Below are 23089 nucleotides of genomic sequence, written 5' to 3'. Positions count from 1 at the left end.
ACTATTCATCCTACCTCAACCATGCCAACAAAAAAAATTTAACTGCAGGTATAAATAGCTCCTGAGGCTTAATTCAGAACCGTTCATGAAAATTAGTTGCAGTGATCAATGCTACTAACAGAAATGTTTGTTAGACTCCCATATTAAGCATAAGCTCATCCTGCTGAAGTCCATGCTAATTTTATCTGATTCTCTGCCAAAGACCGACACATTTTTTAATTTAACCATCTTGGGTAGGTTATTTTTCCAGGATGACATGAAATAATACTTTCTCCCTTTTCCTATTCTGTTGCTAATATCTCCTGTATTTCTGAGATTCCTGTACAGCACAGTGGCTACTGAAGCCTGGAAATTGGAATCAAGCTGCTAAGATAAATTTTCAAAAATAATCAGCATTAAAATACAAAGCAAACTTCATATAAATAAGCATTTTTCCAGTTATGAAATATGACTAGATCCATTCAAATGCAGGATGCCAGAGACAGACTTGAAAGCTATTTCATGGCTGTGGTTTCAATTGTGCAGCAGCTACTGTGATGGAATTTTATCCTACTGTGCTAGTCTCTGGTTGACATAAAAGGAAAAGACAACACTGTATTTAATTTTCTCACTCCTCCACTGCAATTCTTTTTCCATTACACAGAAATAATAGAAGGTCATAAGGAGGAGAAATAAATTAACAAGTTTGAAACTTGATTTATAATAACAGATAATAGCAATAAATGCAAGAAGCAGAATACCCCCTGCAACAGTTCAGGCATAAATCAGTGAGAATAGTAACATTCATGACTTCACATCAGTAACAAAGGTGAAGCAAATAGAAAATTACAGGAAAACATTTTTTAAAAATAGCGTCATGTTTTGAGTAAAAAAGGAATTAAAAATTGTCTCTGACATGCACTGTATTTTTCCCACTACCTGGCTCCCCCATGGAACCAGAATAAACTTCTAATATCCTGAGAACAAATGTGGTATTTAATATGGCAGCCTTCCAGGGTCTAAAGGGAGCCAATAAGAAAACTGCAGAGTGACTATTTACAAGGGGATGTAGTGAAGGGATAAGGGTAAATGGATTCCAACTGAAAGAGGGCAGATTTAGAGTAGATATTAGGAATAAATCTTTTACTGTGAAGGTGCTGAGGAACTGGCACAGGTTGCCCAAACAAGCAGTGGATGCCCCATCCCTGAAAGTGTTCAAGGCCAGGTTGGATGGGCTCTGAGAGGGGCTGGAACTAGATGGACTTTAAGGTCCTTTCCAAGCCAAACCATTCTGTGACATCTTTCCAAGTATAACCAACATTTTTTGCTAACGAATATAAATATTGCTAGAATTGTAAGTCACTGTGTAGTCATCCATAGCCTCTACAAAGAGGAAAAAAAAAAAGTGAAAAAATTACTAAGACAAAATCTGTCTATTCTCTAGATGAATTTTGATTCAGCATACACTAAATATTATTTGCTACACTAAATATTATTTGCTATCCTGAGAAGATAGCACTATTTCTTCACTAGTTATTAAGCCTACAAGCTGTATTATGGTAGCATTAAAATAAAGTTTGACATTCCTTCTTTTTATTATTATTTTTTTAAATTATCCCTTAGACAAACAGTCTTGCTTTAGGAGAATAATTCTGACTCTGTAGAAAATTCTCCTCAGCATGAACATGTTATAGGTAGAATGCTGTGTATTATGGAATTGAAATGCAGATATATATATCTCTGTGACGTATTTTTTTCCCATCACTTTATCACTCTTTACTGATTCAAAGTGGTAACAGTTCAGCAGGGACCTCAGTAAACCCTGCAAATCTAAATTACTTCCAGTGTCTCTACCAACTACATCAGGAACTCCTCAGACATCTAAACAGTGTCAAAAAAACCTGTGTAAATACTTCTTCTCTCGTCTTCCATATTCTAACATTTAAGTTACCAGAAAGAATGTGTGCTATTTGAGAAGAGGAATATATTTAGCAAGGAAACTGGACCTGGCTCTTTATAAATCACAAGCGTAGTGTTGTATTTAGTTTATACAAATGTATCTATCTGGATTAAGAAAAGTGGGAAAAAAAACTCCTTCAAAATCCTATTTTTTTATTACAGCAACTTTCTCATTTATAACTAATCAAGTGCTCTGATAAATAAGGAAATTAGGAAAATGCACACCATGAAAGCCAAAGTAGTTCCAAATCAAAAGCACTGCTCTCTTGAAAGCTGGTCATTGCAGAGGGGCCATTCTAACCAAGAAATGCCTTACTCAACTGGAAAATGGCCAACACCAGAAAATCTGATTCCAGGACTGGACATACAGATTCACAAAACTGCAGGAAGATCCCTGCAGGTCTTTTGTTTTGCATTTCTCATCACAAAATCCTTTTCCACTTGTAGAACAGTACCCAGTTTATATTTTCAGAAGTGTAGCAGATAGCTATATTACTCTTTTCTGATAAAACACCAATTTTTTTTTTTTTTTTACTTTCTCTGTATTCAGAATGCACAAGAAATTTATATGGTAATCAACATGATTATAAGTCCTACAAGTCTGATAAGTATGAAGGCAAAATAACAGAAGGAATCAATTTGCTAAGAATAAAAAACCCAGAAAGAGAGCAGAAATACTTTTGTACTGAGTTTCTGATACATAAAAATAAGATTTGTCATGTCAAGTCTCTGGGCAATAGCCTTATCTGTTTTCTAAATGCTGTCTCCTAGAAAATTTTAAAAGAATTTAAGAAATAAAAAAGAAGATAAAGTTGAAAGAATGATATTCCGTATAATCAGGAACCAGCACATTTCATCCCAAATCTTTTCAAAATTGTTCAAAAAATTCCACAACCCCTTCCCCACTCAATGATGTTGTTTTCTATAAATAATTTGAAAGAAAATGAAAACTGGGTAAAGGTATTTATTATTTATGGCATGGCAGTGTTTCTGATATCATATTCACAGAAAGCATAGAGAAAGATGTCTCAACAGATTTTCCAGTTTTAGATTCTTGTCTACAGCTTCTTGTCTATCTTGTCTTACCTAATAAATGACAACATAGTTTATTATTAGATGAGGTTTTGAATATTGGCAAGATTTGGTCCTCCCTTTTATTTCTTCTTTATTTTTTCCAAAACTCATTTTATATTTGGCACAGATTCTCTTGAATAAAGGAATTTCCTTTTCCTGTTTAGAATAAGTTTTAAAAAACAAACTGTAAAAAATTTATATTAAAATACGTATTCTGGAAAAAGAAATTAAATTAGATTTAGCACTCCAAGACTTAAAAGTCATATTCAAGTGAAAGTTTTAAATGAGGCCACAAATGACAGCAATTTATTAGACTGAAGAACAAAAAGTTTAAAAGTGTTTCTGGTAAGAATCAATCTGGTACTTCAACTTTAGCTTTCTGAACACTACAATGCAAAATAATTAATATTCCTCCAAAACTCTCTTTCTCCATGCTGTCTGGAAAAGCTTGAGCATTGTGTGTTGTAATTATGCCCTAAGAAAGTGTGATTGCTGTAGACTTTCTTCTCTCCATATCTCCCTCAAAATGTTTTCATGAATTACAGGTATAGGGAGTATGATCCTTGCAATTACCAGATTTGGGCTGTGCATTGTCATTATGACTTGGTTGACCAATGATAAAGAGAAATTACCAAGTATCATGCAGTAATTTATTTGAAAACTATTATATCTGAAGCAATAAAGTCAGTAAACATAGTTGAATGTGGCACTTGAAGCTTTGATTCATTCCCTCCCTAAAGGGATTCATTCCCTCCTCTCTGCATGTGAGACTTTGCTGGTGTCTCTGAAACTAGTGAAAAAGAACTTTCCTTCAATCTTAGATTTTCAGATTTGATTTTGTTGGGTTGGGTTTGGGGATTTTTTTTGTTCGAGAGGAAGCAGTGAAGGGTAATTAAGCAATGCTAATGAAATCTATAACTGGCTGCAAAACTAAACAGAAGGCAAAAAGGATAAGAACAAACAAAACCCCAAAAAGGAACTTCATAGCAATATTCAATTTCAAGCCTATTGATAGATACCATACATGGAATAACACAGGACAAATATAACCGAGGCCCTGAAGGGTCTGGTTCATACCTGCTACTGTCTGAAAGCTTCACCCAGGCCTACTATGAATACAATGGAAAAACAAATTCTTTTACTGAAACTTTCACTCAAATTCAGTGTAAAAAGAAAGCAAAATTCATATTGTACAAGCAACTAGATACTAGTATTTTCTTGCCATATGGTTGATTTTCACTTAGAAATTCAGAATTAGTTTCAATTGCACCATGTCACAAAAAACTTTTTCCGCCATTAATGAGGACACTAAAAGGTTGAGCCTTTGCACCTTGTTGATTTATTTCCTCCTTGAACTAGTTTCTGACACATATGACAACTTAGTTCTTCTACTTCAACATGTTTAGATGCTAATTGATATCCAAGACAGTTTATTCTAACATGGTGACAGAATCTGACCAGCTCCCTCCAACCTTCTCCATGCTCTTGCTGCAAGGAGATGCCCCTCAGTGCATCACTGAAATACACTTTTCTTCAAACACTGTTTTCCTTATCTAGCCATATTGCAGACCAAACACCTCAACAAAGCACGCTCCAGTAGGTTCCTTGTTGCAGCTGTTGGAAACTCCAAAAACCATTTTCCCTGCAATGAAATCTGCTCATCTCTCTTGGTGAGCTCTGAACTTCCAACTGATGCTGCCTCAGATACAATTAAGCAATTAAGAACTTTTAAGATCACACTCCTGTCGCCTGTTTTACTCTGCTAAAAAGCAGAAATGTAAACAAATTCGAAAAAAAACCCCTAAAACCCAAAAAGGTATCCGTTTGCAATTGTACAATTGAAATCAGAATGAGGATACTACTGTATATGACCAGTTCTTCATTAATTGTGAGCATATTTTATACTTAACCATGAAAAAATACAAATTATAAATAAATTTAAATCACAAATGAAGTATGTTGCAAGAATATCTAGGATGTACAGCACTGGAATTACAGACAGTGTACTATAACCTATTACCAAACCTAAATAATGGAGAGGAATATATATTTTCAGGTCACATTCCAGTTACTCCTTAACTGCTAAAACATTCACTTACAAGGTCACTGCAGTTTGCTAAATTTGTGGTTCCCCTGGGACCACTTTGATTTGTTAATTCAGATGACATTCATGCTTAAAAATCTGATAACTATAGAATTGTACAATGTCATCCCTTGGCATCTGAAGATAGGTAATGAGCAAGACTGTCAAGGCAACAACATTAATTATTAATATAAAGTGGAAGTGGAACCTCTGAAAACAGAAGAAATACTGAACTGTGTTTCTTTTTCAAGCATGCTTAATATTTAATACTTGTTTCCACTACTGACACAAAATCACAAGCCTCCTGCATTATCTGATGAGGACTTACCGTTACTCCAAAGAACCTGGTTTCATTCATAGCATTCAGAAAAATTTTGCCGAGTTTGTGATTTGTGTAGTTAAAATCTTCAATTTTTTGGTGTTTGTTGGTGGAATTGAGATAATTCATTGCCCGCTGTAAGGTCCTGGCAATCACCCATATTCCATCATAGGCATAACCATGAAATTTGCTGGATTGTCCATCACCACGTTTAGCATTGTATTCCTTTTCATACTGCTGTGGAGTCTGCAGAGGAGATTAAATTCAGTTTTACCTCAATGCTTAACATTTTATTGAGTTGAATCTAAACCAACACCTCAAACTGCACTTTCCAATTTAGAGATGTGCCTAACTAACACAGGCTTCCAAAATAAAAATTATGAAAGAAAATAAAATTCAATAAACATGCATTGCCTGATTTTAAAACTGCTGGTGAGATTGGGAAGCAGAACTAGAAGACAGAGAGAGTGAAAGCAGTTGTACTGCCTCACTGTATAAATGACATCTTGCTTTATTTTACTTTTGTACAGAAGGCTGCAGTTCAAACAAAACTGTAAGTTGGTGAGCTATAATACTAGAACAGAGAATAAGCCTGTATCCCTGCAAATTAGTGGTCGGATTACACTTTACAGGATAACACAAATCAAATAACTTTTACTCGAACAACTGTTTGCTCAATATGAAATTTTGAGTGGCAATTTGTCTCTATTTTACAAGTGTGCTATCATATGATGAGTTGCCCTTCAGTAAAGTTGCCTCTCGTGATCACTCAGCAAAGCATGAAAGGAAGATGGAAAAAAAATATTAAAAGCAGCAAAATCAGGCATATTTATTCATTGGTCAGAGTTTGTATGGATTTGTTCTGTGATAAAATTTTATGTGCTTTATGGAAACACAACATATTTTTTTCTTTAAAGCAATCCTCACCACCTGCTCCCTAGTTCTGAGGGGCACAAATCACCATTCAAATTGGCTGTTTGTAGAATAGGTTTAAATATAAGAGTTTTCTTTTTCTCTGCTCAACTATTTAGCTTGAAGTGACACAGCACATGATACTGAAGATTGTAATTCAAACTTTGATATACCTTTAACTATAATGTTAATACTGGGGGAACAGGGTAGATTTGAAGCAAGGGACTTCACTGCTTTTTTATCCTGTAGAGAATTAGATTTGATTTTCAAATATTTCAAAACTGCAGACTAGTGGAAGTGGTGAAACTGACTGTGATTTTTGCCAGGTGACTTGGTAGAAGACCCCTTTGCCTTTACTTCCCTCCTTGGTGCTTTTACTGTGCCAACCCAGCAGTGAGAGAACTGATGGCATAATAAAATAGATGGAATAAAAATACTAACCCTTCCTGATATTGTCTTATTTGTTTTTGAGCTAAGAGGCTCAAAATCCACTCCAATATAACCTTCCATGGCTGCAAGAAGATTTTTGCTGAGACACTGTGAGGAATTAATCCAGGATTCCCACCAAAGATTTTCATACCAGCCTGGAATAATCCACTGGTATTTGCTGCCATACATTTCTTCATCATAAGCCTGCAAATAAGAAAAACAGAAAATATAATGGACATTGTAATAGAGGTATTGAACATAAAACCAATTGCTTTTGTTAACTTTTTTCATTATTAATGAATTTAAGGTGTAACTGGGGTACACAAGTATTTTGAACAGTCTAGAATAATTACTTTCTATTAATGAAGACTTTTTTGAAGACACATGGGTTTAGAATCCAGATTAGGAGAATTTACTAAACCCTGCTTTTCTTTCAGTGGATCATTTCTCAAAAAACAGAAAAATGAAACTGTGTCCTAGAACTGAGGGAGTTAAAGAGGAGCACAAACAGGAGACACAGCTATCCACAGAAAGTACTTCATAACAGAACTATTATATAAGTGATAGAACCATCATGCTACCAATTAAACTAAGTTATTATCACACTTAAGACAACCTACGGACCAGGCAAATTAGAAAACTTGGATCATAGCTGCCATCACATCACATGTGGCAAATATGAATTAGGTGACTGCTAAAAAGCAGACCATTGTAACAGTAAGTTAGTGGTTCCTTCTGAGGAGCATGAGTGAATAGTGAATTGATAAAGCAAAATCTTAATGATTTTTTTTTTCTTGGTAAGAATTGTCTTGCATGAAATTCATATATTGTAGGAATAGTGAATATAGCGCACTGTAATCCAAGATATTAGGATTATAGTTATCTCCTTTCAATACTTAGCAGAGATATATATAACAAGAAACAGAAATACTTTCTTAGTCAGGGACATATGCTGTTGTACCTAAAAGCTGATCTATTCTAAAAAAAATTCTCTTTGATTGGGAACAGTGTTCTTGGATAAAATTAGCAAATTTTATCTCAGATGTTTCTTTCACTGTCTTGCAACTAGATATTTTCTTTCGACATTTCAGTCAGACTCCATTTCAAAACTGCAGGTTTCATGCTTGTTCAGCTCCTAATATAAGCAATACTAGAGATAGAAGGCCTAAGATAAAAATTCTAATTTTTAGAAATACATGGTGTAAGCTTAGAGCTCTTAACAGGAAAACTGCTGCATTTTCACAGAAAATATTACAGAAGGAGGAAATTATGAGAATGCAAACAGGACAGATTCTGAAATAACTCTTTTGAAAAATATCCCAAAGATCATACAAAAAGCCTATCAGAGAAACAAAGATCAATAGCAGAATATATTAAATAGGACAACCTCCTAAATATGTTAATACACAAATTAAAAATGGGCTTTAAATCTGTGAAGTCTATTATAATGATGCCAGCTTAGTTCATAACAGTATTGTGCACAAAGCACATTTATTTGGCCCCTGGTTGCAAAAGCTTTTGTTCAGCTAAAATCAAATTTCATGCCTTTGTATACAATGCTGTTTGAAAGTCCTGTCTGAAACCTGGTGTTTTGCATCTCATATATTACTTACTCCACAATCCACATAAACAGTTTGTCTTTCTGTTGCTTGTTAATTCTGCCCTTGCAGAAACATATCTGCTTTCTCCTCCTACCCACCTCCCCTCCTGCACAGCTATGGAGGCACTCTATTCCAGGGCCACCAGAGGAAAATAGCAATACCATCCTGCAGTATTTCCTTCTAAAAGAGTTTTCATTATACAGTTAGGTCGTTCAAGACCTTTCAGTGATTCAGTGGTTTTTTATCTGTCAGTTTTCGAATCATGAGGATGCAAACTGACACAGAAAAGTGCTTTTAGAGAAGGACAATCTTATGTAGCTTCCCCTGCTCTGTAGAGATTAAAGTATCAAATTGTGTGTTGCCAGAAAGTATTGGCTGGGAACTATTCTGAAATTAGAGCTGCTGGAAATTTTCTGTTTGCATAAGCACTTGTACTGTTTCCTGCATAAGCTGTGAATGTCCTGGGAAATGGGCTGAAGATTGAAAATTTCAAAATAGCCAGAAATTTCATCCTGGAAACAATGGACCATTCCCAACATGGTTGCCTGAAGGACTGGTTATACATTCACATTTCTTTAACAATCTGGTTTAATAAAACACAAAACAGCCACTTAAAGAGGTTCAGCTCTTCTTTTAGACATACAATGGAACGACAGGGCTTGAAGGGTAGTCTGAGGAAGACAAAAGTAGGAAGAAAATCAGCTCCTCTGAGGCTGAGCACCATGACCTTGCAGTCATTTTTCTAGTGACAGCACAGCTGATACTATTGGACATTTCAGTGTCTGAGTACCAGAAGACTTATTGCAAAATAATACTTTTTTCCCACCATTTTCTCCCAGTTAATTCTGCTAAATGAAGGTGATTTTGATGCTTAAAAGATGCATGTACTTGAAACACGTGGATCTTTCTTGAACTGTTTGAGTTCACATAGACCAATACTTAAAAGTTCCAGTTTCTAAGGGGAAGATTTTTTGGCAGACAAGGGCAAGAAGGTTTTTCACATACTTTATACCTCCAGAACCAGATAAAGTAGTCATGCATTTTCCTTAATCTTTCTCCCATGCCCTATGTAGGATGCAAAGAGCCAGGTTGCTGTCAAGCAGCCAGGAAACTGTCATGGACAATTTTTGCCCTTGTGAAACTGAATTTTTATTTTTTTCTTTTTAAAACAATTAATTCTTGTTTAAATCTATAAGTAAATGCTTATTTACAACAAAGAGATTAATGTAAGAGATATTTCTTATGTGTAGTAAATAATTATTGTGTAGTAAACAATTATTGGCAATTTGTTGATTGTTGAAGTCTTAAGTTTGTCCAAAAGGCCTTAATTTCTATTCCAAGAAAACATCCCATTCATCCCACTGAGGTGAAAATTAATTATAAAGCTAAGATTTCCCATAGAACTAAACTTGCTCACTGTTTTTGACACTGGTGATAAATGAACAGCTAAGCTTATTTAAATTCTTGTAGGAAATACCTGCCAGCATTCACTTTAGCTTGAACCAGCCCTGTCCTGTTTTTAAAATTTGCTACTGAATCATACTGTCTTTTAGGCTCTTTTTTTTTTTTTTTTTTTTTTTTTGGGTGTGGGTATGGGTGTTGGTCTCTTGTTCCAAGGAATAAGGAATAGGTAAAGAGGAAATTATCTTAAGTTGCAATAGAGGTGGTTTAGATTGGATATTAGGAAAGACTTCTTCACTGAAAGGATTATCAGGGATCAGAAGAGGTTGAGTCATAGGAGGCAGTTCAAAATATGTGCAGATGAGGCACTTAGGGACATGGCTTAGTGGTGGACTTGGCAGTGCTGGGTGAATGGCTGGACTTGATAGTCTTAAAGGTCTTTTCCAACCTAAAGATCTACATCATCTAATGATTTACATGATCTTATATAAACTCCTATGGGTGTCCTGAGGAAACTTCATAGCATATGGCTGTTGAATCCAGGCAAAAAAGTGAGGCAGACTTTAAAGGTTTTGCCACCTACATAAATCATTATCAAATAATATTTAAGATATAATCACAATCAGAAAAGGAAAAAAAAAAAAAAGTCTTGCATTAGTGGAAAAGCATCTTCTTTTAACAAACTTGAAGCCTTTTTCTGACTGAGGTCAGTAACTCTACAAAATAAACCCAGGAAATCACACGTGAAACCTGTCTGAATATACACCTGGAAAAGAGGAGTTAAAAAACTTGGCATATCTAAGTTATTGTGCTTTTAGGCATATATCTGTAGGAGTGCATGAGTCAACAATATATTTTATGAGTAATAACAAGCTTTCTGACATATTGTAGTGCATTAATATATAAATGACCTACTTTGAACTGCCCTCTCCTGCATTCAGTCTCCTGCCGAAACTCTCAAATAAATACATTTAAACAAGCCTAAATACATGTTCTTTCAGATCTCCCCAGGGTCCAGAAAAATCCACCTTATTATTTTTCACACTAACGTACTTTAGAAGCAGCCATCAGTCTTGAACCACTCAGAATTACAGACATTCCCCATGTTCACACCAAACTGTAGCCACCAAAATCTGTGACCGGGGTTCCTGTGGCAGAGACATCCTCTCCTTGGAACCCTTCAGACAGTAGCAATGCAGACTGAAGGACAGCCTGCTCCTCCAAAGAATTCTAGGATTTCTTCACAGGCACATGGATTTGGAAGAGGACTCTAGAGAAATGCAACTAGAAATTAAGGGCACCTAGAAATGAGATCAATCTTTTGCTGATGTTGGACTGGAAGATAATTCTGACGAGGATCCCTCTGCTGGGGAAATGCAGCCCAAGCCCAAGAGATCTGAGGAGGATCTGGGCTGCAGAAGTACCATTCTTTCTTCCAGGAATGAATAAAATAGGAAATTATATCTGTCAATCCAATTTAAATGGCAGTACAAAAAGATCTATATACAAAGACCTATTAGAGATGAGAAGAATGAAAAACAGAATAATACTTCCCATTTCCTTTGGGATGAAAACAGATTTTGTTCCTTCCAAATATACTATACAGTCTCCTTTCCAAATTTTGCCACCAACTGGGACAGCTGTTGAGTAAGAGCCAAAATGCATCTGAGGCACATGCAGCACTTAGATGTTGAACTTCTGCCTTTCCTCTCTTTCCAAGGATAGGTAACTGTCTCACTAAGTGAATACTAAAAAACAACCTTGGAAATTTAGATGCTGTGACAATTGCTTTTCCATTATATTTATTTTACTGTGTTCTTGGATTAATCTAACTATTTAGACTAAGAATTCAATACTTAGGCCACTAAAATCTTTCTCTTTGGGATTTGTTTTCAGGCCAGTACAAGTAAGATCCACATTTTAATCCTGCTACTTTTAATGGCAATATCAGTGGATAAGTTTGCAACATATTCACACAAACAATTGGTGAGGATAGGGAATTTTATGTTTGCTAGTACTACTGTTACAGTTTAAAAAAACTTTATTTTTTGCCAACTAATATTTGCTTTCATGTAATACATATAAAAGGTACAGCAGTCAGATGGGAATGACAACTGCACAATTAGTAACATTTTCAGTAGCAGAAATTATTAGTGTTGCTGAGTCAGGATGTATAGGAACTGGCTTGAATTTCATATTCTTTAAAAGCAAAATCCACACACACAGATATTATCACCAGAACACAGATCTTTGACAAGACTGAAATCTTGCAGTTTTCTATCTGCTGCTACATAGGCAAGTATTTCCTTTGATCTGATGTGAAGCTCAATGCTCAAGTCTGATTTGGCATTTAGTTCCATTACAGGAAAAAATAATAAGAAGAAGCTAACCATGCAGCCTGTGCCTAAATTCCACTGAAATCAAGTACAAAGTATTTTACTGAAAGAGAAATGGAACTAAGCATATGTAACCTCTCTTTAGGATAAAAACCTTCACAGATCTAAACTCCATGAAGGAATGTTTATGCTCAGGTTGCTTTTTATTCAAATGCAGCACATTCTTTAGTCTGACATGCAATTAAATACATTTACTTACACAGCAGAAAACCTTCACAGCCATTTCCTCGTCAAACTGGCCAAGGATTATCCGAACGTCGTTACCCTGCAGATTGAATAAAATACGTGGCAGTTAAACACAGTCCAGCTTCCAGATACCATTTTAATTGGCCATGCAGATCATGCAGGGAGTTAGCACAGATCACAGCTGCAGACAGAATTAATACAGAACTATTTCATCCTCTTTAAGTTCAAGAACTTGAAGTACCACAAAAGTAAAAAAAAAAAAAAAAAAAAGGCTAGGGAGGAGAAAATGGTTAGGCAATAGCACTAATGAGAGGAAAACTAATACTACAGTCAAATATTAGTATTCAGTAATACTAAAATATCAAATATTCTTTTGCTTCCTTGCAATATGTCTTCTATAATTTTGCATATTAGAACCGGTTGAAGACACAAACTTATCACTTTCTGCATGAAATAAAACTGTAAAATTAAGAAATGTGATTTGTGAGATCAAATGTCTTGATATTATGCCTGCTTGAGTAACTTTTATAGGTTTTACTCATACAACATCTTCTCTGTAGTCACTTTAATACACTGCCAACTCCCTCTGCTCCCTCCCACCTCCACACATTGAAAAAAAATCACAGTTTAAAAACCTATGACTGAAGTCCAATGACAATTTTACTTTCATACACAGAAACTTTTAAGAGAGTCTTCTGAAATTCAGGACTATAAGCAAGAAAACATCTCTCCATGAACAGGACTAACCTCTTCCTAACATAAAATATTACTTCCAATATCCACAAAACACACTTATATGACTTCACATTGCCTCTTCTTTCACACAAAGGCAGAGCTCTCTGCAAAAGCTTGAGCAAATCTAATTTTTCATTTCTTTCGTATAAGATCTGTTTAGAATTACTAACAGCTCTTTCTCTCTCCAAGGAAAAAAACAAACATATGATTTGGTATGATTTTCAATGGCAAAAAACATTTAAGTTTTAATTAAATCAATTTGTCAAAGATTTCTAGCTCAGATAATTTCACTGCTTATTTCCTGTTTAGCAGAAAATATTATGATGGACAGTGCAGTAAGATATTAGAATGCATCTGTAATTAAATGCATGACAACAGTATCACTCTTAGCATGGTTTAAAGCAGAAATAGTGTAATGTGCTTTGCTCATTCTGAACCTGTGCATTTTCAGTAAGCCTACTTCTCTTCATTTTTATATTTAGCCACAGACTGATAAAGTAATGTAAATCTTTTTCAAGTGGATTATATTCTTTATAAACAAATCTAACAAGGTTACATGGAAATAAACAAACAAATTACACAAATTACAGCAATAGTATTACAGTTTTTGTAAGGATAATAAATAGATTTAGGATTCTTTTTTTCACATTTGAAAAAAATTGGTTATTCTTGGAACCTCAGCTCTGAGTCACTTGACTGCTCTGAACATAAAAATGCAGACTTAATATTTGATAAAAAGAGTAGCAGAGTTTGATTAAAAAATAAATGGCACAGCATCTAATAATTAAACTTAAATTAAAAAAATTCCTTTCCATTTTATAACATAATGAGAACCAATTAAACAAACAAAACAACAAACAAAATATGTAAACTCTGTGGCTTCCTAAATAATAATCCCAGAGTGTGCACGCAGCAATGCTGCCCACTGGCTGTGTGACAACATTCAGACTGAAGTCACAGAGTCTGTGGTCTGTGGTTTCACACCCTGAGACATTGCTTCCACCTGATTATCACATAATTTAGTATGGACCCATGTAACCAAGGAGTTGTGTGCCAGAACACATGTAATTTAGGAAACTCTATCCAGCAGCTCTTCCTCTTTCATGCATAAGTCTTCCTCTGCACACACTCCTCAGCCAGCCTCTTCCTTCTGAACTCCACTTTCAGCATACCCTTCCACATTTCCCCCAGATTTCCTCTTTGAAGAATTGCATTCAAGATTGCAAATAAGCATAGATCCATTGGATGCCAGGCTTGAGTCTGCTGGTTCCATCCCACATGAGAGACACTGAAGCTTCAAATTCATGCAACTGCACAAAGCTCAAGTACTTTGAGAGGTTTTACCCATGTCAGAGCTGGGTTCATGTCATTGCTCTAGGTCAAGTCCACATTACAGACTCATGCAGAGAGATACATCAGATGCTTGCTGGGCATAACTTTTTCCCCCCTTCATTCATACCATTAACTAGCATCATTTCCTTGCAAGGATCTACTAACTCCTTTACACACACACTTGCAGAATGATGCAAGTTAACACAGTGGAACTTCCTCATAGAGATCAAAGAAATCACCCATTGGATCCCTGCAAGTGTCAAATCTCTTTTTCAGAGAGCTGTAAATTGCTTGGAGCCAAAACATATTTGACTGAAGAGGTTTTAATTCATGGAACTAGGCAGGTGATCTACAAGATGATTAAAAACATCCCAGGGGGAAGGCAACTCCCAAAACTGCACTTACATAAAAAGACCAATGTTTAGACTGTTTGCCAGATGGTGAGCTGTCATATTTACTCTTCCCAGAGATTACAGTAGCAATATCAGCATTTAAGCTTTGCCCCTCAGTAAGAAATACATATGTTCCCATATGGACTGAAGTTCAAACAAGAAAATGAAGAACAGTTATATTTCATTTAGCCACAGTTGTGGCAAACCCTGCATAAAAACATGTTTTATAAATTAAAACTATAGCCCAGCCTCAAAAAATAATTACTCTTTTTCTCACTTCTTTCTTTCACATAGGTGAGGATATTTTTTGGCTACTAAATATAAAATGGCTTCGGAAGCACCAGGAGCTGAGTAATATAAGCCCTGAAGAGAGAGAGGATCAACACATCTGAGATGCTCTACTGAGGGAGGAAGAACAACTTGTCTCCTTCACTGCCATTTCTAACAGCCTCAGACACGAGACACTCTTTAGCCTTTTCAGAGTTTTTGAGTGATGCATATTATGCTGGAATAGGCAGCTTTTTTTTTTTTTTTTTTCAGCCTTCAAACCTTCCCTTCTTTGATCAGATTTTAATCTGCCTCATTTCTAATGAATAACACCACAATGTTGTATTATATAGCTTTCCAGAGAAGGATTACTGCAATATCTCATCTGCCAGGAAAAGTCAATGCCTTGGCAGGCTCTTTATGAGATACCAAAATTGAATAGCCCAGATACTCTGTCTTATTCTCCACCATGTATCTGACAGTCAAGAGGTTATCAATAAATCTACAAAAACCTGGGTAACTTTGACAGCGGAAGTAGCCACATGTTTTGACTTTTAAATGCTTGGATGTCCACTTGAAGAACTACAGATAAGCCTCTGACCTTAGCTATGGAATTGCTGATGGTGAAGGTGAACTAGAGGACATCAACTCCCACCATCATAACATGATGGAAATTCTTTTGTCCTACATGCAAGGTATGAAAAGTTGGAAGCAGAAGGGTTATTGATCTTACAACTTAGGCATGCTTAGAATTTTCAAGCATTTACATGGATGTACAAATGCATTCCTTTCTCTGAACACAAAAATGAGTTTTAAAGATATCCTTAAACTTAAATTTACCTTTTAACTGTGCAGTCAATGCAGTAGAAACTAAGGTGTTACCGAGAGAAATATAAAATATATTTCTGCAAATCATACCAGATTTTCCTGTTTTCCATTCCAAAACCACCAATTTCATTAATTTAAATGTGTTTGTGAAAATAAAAGGTATTTCAGGTAAGCAAATACCAGTTTACTTATATGAGGTACATGTTGAAGAAAAGAATGAACATTTCTAGAATTGTTTAGTTAAATTCTGGTCTGACATGTACCTAACAGCAACTAACCTTATATTTCTGACAAGAACAAGCAATTTTCTGGGTAATTGCTTATTTTTTAAATTTGTTTTGAAGAAGAAATCAAGAGATAACAAATATACTGTTAGTTCAGTCTTCTTGTATTCCCTGTAAAACAACCCAATGTGCTGTTGATGAAGAGAAAAGCTAGAATCACATTACTTCTTATGACTTCCACGCTAAAATGCTTAATATGCATTTTTTTCTTGTTATTACATCAATGCTGGTCAAAAATATGGACTTTACTGTAACACCTACTGGAGTCTCTTCAACCCAGACAGGTTTTCAGACAGGAAATGCAAACTGGCTTAGACTGGACAAACACAAATGGCTTTCCACAAACGTAACCTTTACCTATTAACACCTTAAACGTTCAGGCTTACATCTCTAGATTGTGGACATAATAAACCACTCTCAGTTTATGATGCTCTAGAACCTTCTCAGCTTCAGTAGTGGCCTAGTCTTACACAGGTCAATATTCTTGCTTTAATTTTACTTATTTAAACATCATTTAGGGGTTTTTTTGCAACCTGTTTTACACATAATTAAGAGTTTTCAGGATTGTGGGTTTAAATGTGTCATATGCACTTCATGCCAGAAACAAGAGAACTTCACTATTTAAAAGTGTTTTCTCCTGCTGTTCAATCATTTTTTTCATGTTCCTGTGCAGTTTAAGAGTCATATCTCTTGTGTCTAGTTTATTGCTGGTTGCACTGCATAGTAATGCTAAAATATAGCTTTAATTTTATGAGATGGCAGAAGTCTAATAACTCAGTATAATAGGAGAAGGATGAGAAGTTATTCTCCTACCAAATTTGTTTTTCTTTCTTTTTTGCTTATGATTCATTTGAAATCATGCAAATGATGTTAGCAAATAATTCAATTTAAAATGTGTAATGGAGTTAATGGAAAGAGTCTCAATATTCTTTCTACACGATAATTTATCTTAAAAGGGTTCTTGTTCGAAACCTCAAGAGTTTTCACATATATATGACTATGACTGGGGCATTAAGTGCAAACATTAAGCCAGCAACAACTTCCTTTATTTAGTATCACTATTGGGAACTATTGAAAATATTTACTATACACATAGACCTACAATAACTTAAGAAGGACTAAGCCCTCAAAGGGCCATTTTTTATATTATTATGCAATGGAATGTAGTAATGCGTCATTCTAACACAAATTTTGTTTCCTTATTCCTCTTCATGTAAAAAAAAATACAATCACCACTTTATCTTTTTCATCAAACAGCAACACATACCTTTAGCTTCTTTACACTTGTGCAGGGATCATTGGAAAAACTCTCAGTATCCGAAATCTCGATGTCTTCACCATAAAGGACGCCAGTCAGATCATTCCTCACCTGTCACAAGATGAGAAAAAGGCAGACTAGTGAACCAAGGGCTAGTGAGAAGGAAGCAGATGGGCTACATTTATATCTGTAATGACAGGCAATGATCTTGATGGTGATATATGCACCCACACAGTTTTTTCCATTTTACCCAAGATGTGATCAAAGTGTTATTCCTCTACAACCACCATCTGCTATCAATGGCTGTACCACATAAAGGACTTTACTACATGAGGCAAAAAAAAATGTTCTTCACACATAGCCCCACAAACTGGGCTCCCATTCATAGGGATGAACTATTCTTCTGTATTCCCAGGGCTGTAGGGACCAAAAACTGTTGTAGCCAAAGTGGTGTATGAGACAGTATCAAGGGAAAAGACTCATCAAGAAAACTCATACATTCTCAGGTACTTATTTAAGCTGGTCCTATGATGAATCAGTAGAGCTTAGCTTAAATCACTTAGGGACTGATAAAGCCTAGCAAACCCCTCTCTTAGACCACTCATCACACCATGGGGCAGCAAGAGGTATAGTTGGGTGGAAGGTGGCACATATAGGTACTAGCAGATTTTTTTCACCTGTTTAATAGTGGCAAGACTGTCCTCTCTGAGCTGCCTAATAGCACAAAGAAGCCAGATAACATACAAAGCAATCCAGCTTTCTGATTTAGGGTTTTTTCCCATATAACTACTTCAAGGTTTTCTGTCTTAATCACTGCTGGTTTTCCTCCAGCCACATAACTGCAAAGCCAGTTTCACATTACTATTCCTAATAGATAAGCAAAAATAATTTTAGTCTGCAACATGATTACAGACTGAAATGAAGAGAGTGGCACACCAATTTTAAGTTAATAGAATTAGGATCACATCAATTGCAGTGATTGCCTATTTAATTTGTTTGTAATAGAAATAGGAGAAGCAAATCCGTGTAAAACAGGTATCCCACATGCAAACACAGAAAAGAGAGGATGGAAGATAGGTGATATTAAACAGGAGAATTTAGAAGTCTGTGTGTCATATGCAGATACTTTCTGATGACCTCTCCATGGGTCACTTCCTGACAATGATCACTACAGCAGCTGCCTTAATTACTTCTTTCATGGCCTCTATGTCATCTTATCCCCTTTAGTCATGCTTTAAAATTACTAAGACACATTTTTTACTTTATAACCTTTTACAATGATTAGAAAAAATAAGTAATTTTTTATTAAAAATTGTTTTATCTTAGAGAAGCAAGTCAGAATGGTCAACCTGCCAAGATTTGAGTTGCATCCTTTATCCTTCTGTGAGTTCTTTAAACTCATTCTGTGGAAACACGTTCACAAAAAGTGAACAGCAGTGACTTCTTTTTCTGCTTCCATATTAGTAAAACTGAATTATTGTTATTTTGGCTCCAGTGATGCCATTAACTGCTCCTTGCTACAGAGGTCTTTCTCAATATAAAGAAAAAACTGAGGTTTTTTTTAAAACAAACCATCAGTGATAACACAAGAAAACAAATCTCTCTTGATCATAGTTTAGCCAATGTCCAAAATCCTTCAACCTAGTGTAAGAGAACACTAGAACTATCATTTGCTACTGACAAAAAGTAGCATTTTTCTTACTTAGCATCGATGTACTTTCCAAGGAATACAACTTATCATTTGCTTCTACCCATAATGTCCTATATTCTTCTGTATGACAAGAATTTTTTAGTTTCAGATTTGCTTTTCTGATATTTTCTGAACAATTCTAGTCGATCTTTAAATCAAAGACTAGATTAACATTACTCAGCTAAACTGAGCAGAAAACAGCTGATTTACCAAATACTGTCTAGTCAAATTAGACCATTATGAACAAAAGAACAATGACAAAAAACCACACATTAAATAGTATTAATACTTATGGGTAGGCTTCAGTGGTGGGCACAAGGCTGATGATTATAAAAATTATACCTCAGACAGTCTACTGACTTGTTGGGATTCCATCCCTTTAGAACTTTGCACTTGAGGAATTAAATTGCATATGTTTGAGGTTTGTTCTGAGCAGTGCTTACTTAAATTCAGCCACTGAGAAATTTCTCTGACATCTCCCCTGTCTCGTCTGCTAGAAGCAAAGTATCTGTGGCTTCCAGAGCTCCTAGACTTTTCATTTATCTACTGAATAATCTCCCAAAAGACACACCTTACTAGATTCTGTGCAAAACCTTTTCCCTTTACTGCTGCAAGCAGATATTTGCTGTTTTCCAGATGCATCTGTTGTGGAGATTTTGCCAAAAGAAAGGTGATTTTTTCCCATTATCCCAACAAGATATTAGAGCTTTGTAAGAATTTACAAGGTTTTTCTAAAAGATGATGTTTCCCTTTAATGCTCTGACCTATGTCTGACATGTCATCTTGTGTCTGGGAGCATTTTTACTATATTTTCCAATTTCTACTTCCTATTTCCATACATTTTTCCCCCCACAAACCTCAGGTTCTTTTCTTCCTTTATAAGTACTCTACATATGTCATGGAAGGGAAAGTTGTGTTTTTCTTTCTACAGAGGTTCTTCCCTTCTTTCAGATGACCTTAATTATAGAATCCTCTGATTTGTATTTAGGTCCAAAGTCAGTCACCTCCACTTCTAGAGCTGCCAATCCTGACACAAACATTCCTATTTTGGATGAAATTTGTGGAGCTGGGAGTACCAAATGCTGTGTTTTGTTTCAGCAGATGCTCACAGTCCTGGGAAGTGTATCACCAGCAGTTTTAGTGCAAGCAGTTTTAGAGCTCAGCAGCAACTATTTCATTCCAAGTAAAGAGAACTGTAAACTACTGTGCTTCTGGTTTTTGTTGTGCAAATAGGATAATTTCAACTTTCAGAAACTGCTGTAGGAAGTGGTAGCAAATCTGCATTAAGTTTTTATGGGGATCCACAGTTGCTAAGGAAATTTTGCATTGACTATAACACAGAAGCAGTGTAATTCCACTTAACAATTTAATGGAGGCTGTAGCTCTATGTCTGTTTATATCAACTTTATGAACTTTAAAGACAGCAATATGTCATTTTGCCAAAACAGGAAGTACCAGCCCTGATCATCAGTAAACCTGAAAATTTTCAAAAACCAGTGAAAGACACTTTTGCACTGTTCTGTCTACAAAATTAGATGAAACCAGTATTTCACCATACTAGATATTTAATCTGTGTGGTCAACTACAAAAATTACTGGGGTGCAAATATGTTTGCTCAGGAGCAACTTCCAAAAAAGGAAGGGTTTGTAAGGGATGCTTTTCCAGAAAGAAAAGTATGGCCCTTTTGCTTTAGGCAAAAGAAAAGATGGGATGTAAGAGAACTGTTTTTTCTCGCTCATTATGCCAGAGCTGCTCTTTGATTCAACTCCTATGACTGAAATAAAGGTTTTAAAGTTTGCTACCAAGTCAGGCTTTACATTTTTCTTGTGAAGTGGATGGCAGCAGTACTTGCCTACCTCATAGCTCTTGTATCAAATTTATTGATGTTTGAGAGGTGAACAACAAAGTCCCTCACCCTGCACCTGTGAAAGAAGAAATACAGGGATTTTGAGGAATAAAGAACATGCACTGCAAAGGAAGAACTTTTAGTTTCTTTAACCTCTAGCAAATTGAGAGAGTAGATAGAATAAATAAGCAGATTGTAAATAATGGTGAGTCTAGAGGAGATAAAATTACGACACACTTGTGGTCTGTACCAGAAAGAATGAATGCAGCTTTAAGGAAAGGAAGAAAATATTGGGGAGCAGCATGATCTAGCTCCCTAAGGAAGAGGGGTGCAAGAGCACTAGCACAGCTCAGCAGCAACAACCCAGCAAGGGGAGCAGCACAGGCTTGGAGAGAACAGCCAGCTTCAGCCAGGATATGACACCTCCACACAAGTTCATGGCAATAAGGCAGGCCCAGTGTAAAGCTGGGAACTCAATCCTCAAGTCTGGAACAGGATCAAGTTGCTGGGCAGGTCCACATCAAAGTGAGGACTGGGAACAAGCCTACAGGGTTCCTGCCAGGCACAGCTGTGATGGAGTGAAGGAGAATCCAGCACCCCACAGCATCATGAGGGCATGGTCAGATGGCCCTGAGCTGAGCTGAAATGGGGTCAGGGACAGGGAAAGGATGGGGTGAGAGGTGGGGTTACAGCCCTGGAGGCTACACAGTGACAGAAAGGGCTTTTGGTGCTCTCAGAGCCCAGACACTAAATTTTGGTTGTTTTTTACTTCCTACATCAACTCAGTGTGAGGATTCTCTGCGTACAATATATAAATGAACCTGTCCCTCACAAGGATACAAAAGTTGCATATATAGTGGCTTTTTTTTTAGGAGAGATGAGATTGCTCACTTCAGTGTGGTTATTACTGCAAGCACCTTGTGAACTCTAGTAAATAGTTAGCATCCATTTGACCACAGTATTTCATTTTTTGCAAGCCAATTTTATCTGTTTTTTCCAAGAAAAGTGGTAAAGAAAGGTGATGAACTGCCAATCTAGTGATGATAGTTTGGATTTAGGGGTCTGCACTGACCAGCATTTCAAACTAGGTTTCAAATTATACATTTAAAGGCACAGTTCACACAGTTAATCCTAATGCTGCCAGTTACAAAACAAATTTAATAATTTTTAGATTAATCATACTACTTTGCTTTTAACAAATATTTCCGATGACCTTTTGGTTCACTAAAGCTGCATGTAAGTACAGCAAGCTAAATCCTTGTCGTTCAGGGCAGTCTAATCCCACCAGATGTTGATCATAAGAGATGCCTAACAAATGAGAGCTGGTCAGACCAGATGGATTACACAGTCAGATATTTTACTAAGATTTCCTGTAGTCCGGAATATACAGTGCAATTTAAAATGTTACATGTAGGGGTTTCAGCACAGACATATAAATATATGTGTACAAAACAAATGTTTGAATGATAAGAAAAAATTTCCTCATTACATGGACAAAATGTAAATTGTGACTAATTGCATAGGACAGATTACAATTTTTGGGATTAGTAAAGATAGAGGTCTCACCATATACGATGCGTTACAAGTAAACATAATCATCCCTATTTCCATTCCAATGGAACACATTAGTCACATATAGAGGCTTAGAAGCATTAAGTGAAAACTTACATCCAAGAAATGCAAACTGCAGAGATACACTTTCATCAACACACACATCATTTGGGACTACAAAAATGAAACAGGTGGTAGAACCTCATTTGAAGCAGAGAGACAGTGCAAAAATAGAAGATGAAGCACAAAATACACCAAGAGGTAACAGTAAAATATTATTTTGGCTAGTAGGAAAGGGTTTGATTTAGAGGAAAATTAAAAAATAAAAGTGATTTATTGTGTAAAGGAGAAATGAAATCAGAATTGCATTGGATTTCCTTCTCTGCACAAAAGAAATCAGATATTTTTAAAAGTACCATGTTTATGGTTTTAATTGTGACAGGAAGGGAAGAAGGAGCGCTGGAATACTGGATTTTTACTTTAAACTGCCAGAGTATGGGATTTCATAAAAAAATATTACTTTTTTTCATTGAAATAGGATAATAGTAGCTGAGTCTAACCTGAAAA

General features: G+C 35.8%; 1 protein-coding gene across 1 annotated transcript in view; it reads right to left on the bottom strand.

Moving 5' to 3' along the window:
* Positions 1–23089, bottom strand: part of GABBR2 (gamma-aminobutyric acid type B receptor subunit 2) — a 446541-nt gene that overhangs the window by 219652 nt on the left and 203800 nt on the right. The window contains exons 4-7 of the mRNA XM_079301095.1: positions 17445–17546; positions 12353–12418; positions 6768–6959; positions 5424–5660 (exon numbers count right to left, since the gene is read on the bottom strand). Coding sequence (XP_079157221.1) covers positions 5424–5660; positions 6768–6959; positions 12353–12418; positions 17445–17546 — 597 coding nt within the window. The remainder of the gene's footprint in view (positions 1–5423; positions 5661–6767; positions 6960–12352; positions 12419–17444; positions 17547–23089) is intronic.

This window comes from Erithacus rubecula, assembly GCF_903797595.1.
Source record: "Erithacus rubecula genome assembly, chromosome: 3".
Classification (NCBI taxonomy): Eukaryota; Metazoa; Chordata; class Aves; order Passeriformes; family Muscicapidae; genus Erithacus; species Erithacus rubecula.
The sequence above is the reverse complement of the archived record's forward strand: the minus strand, read 5'-3'. Positions and strand labels throughout refer to the sequence as shown.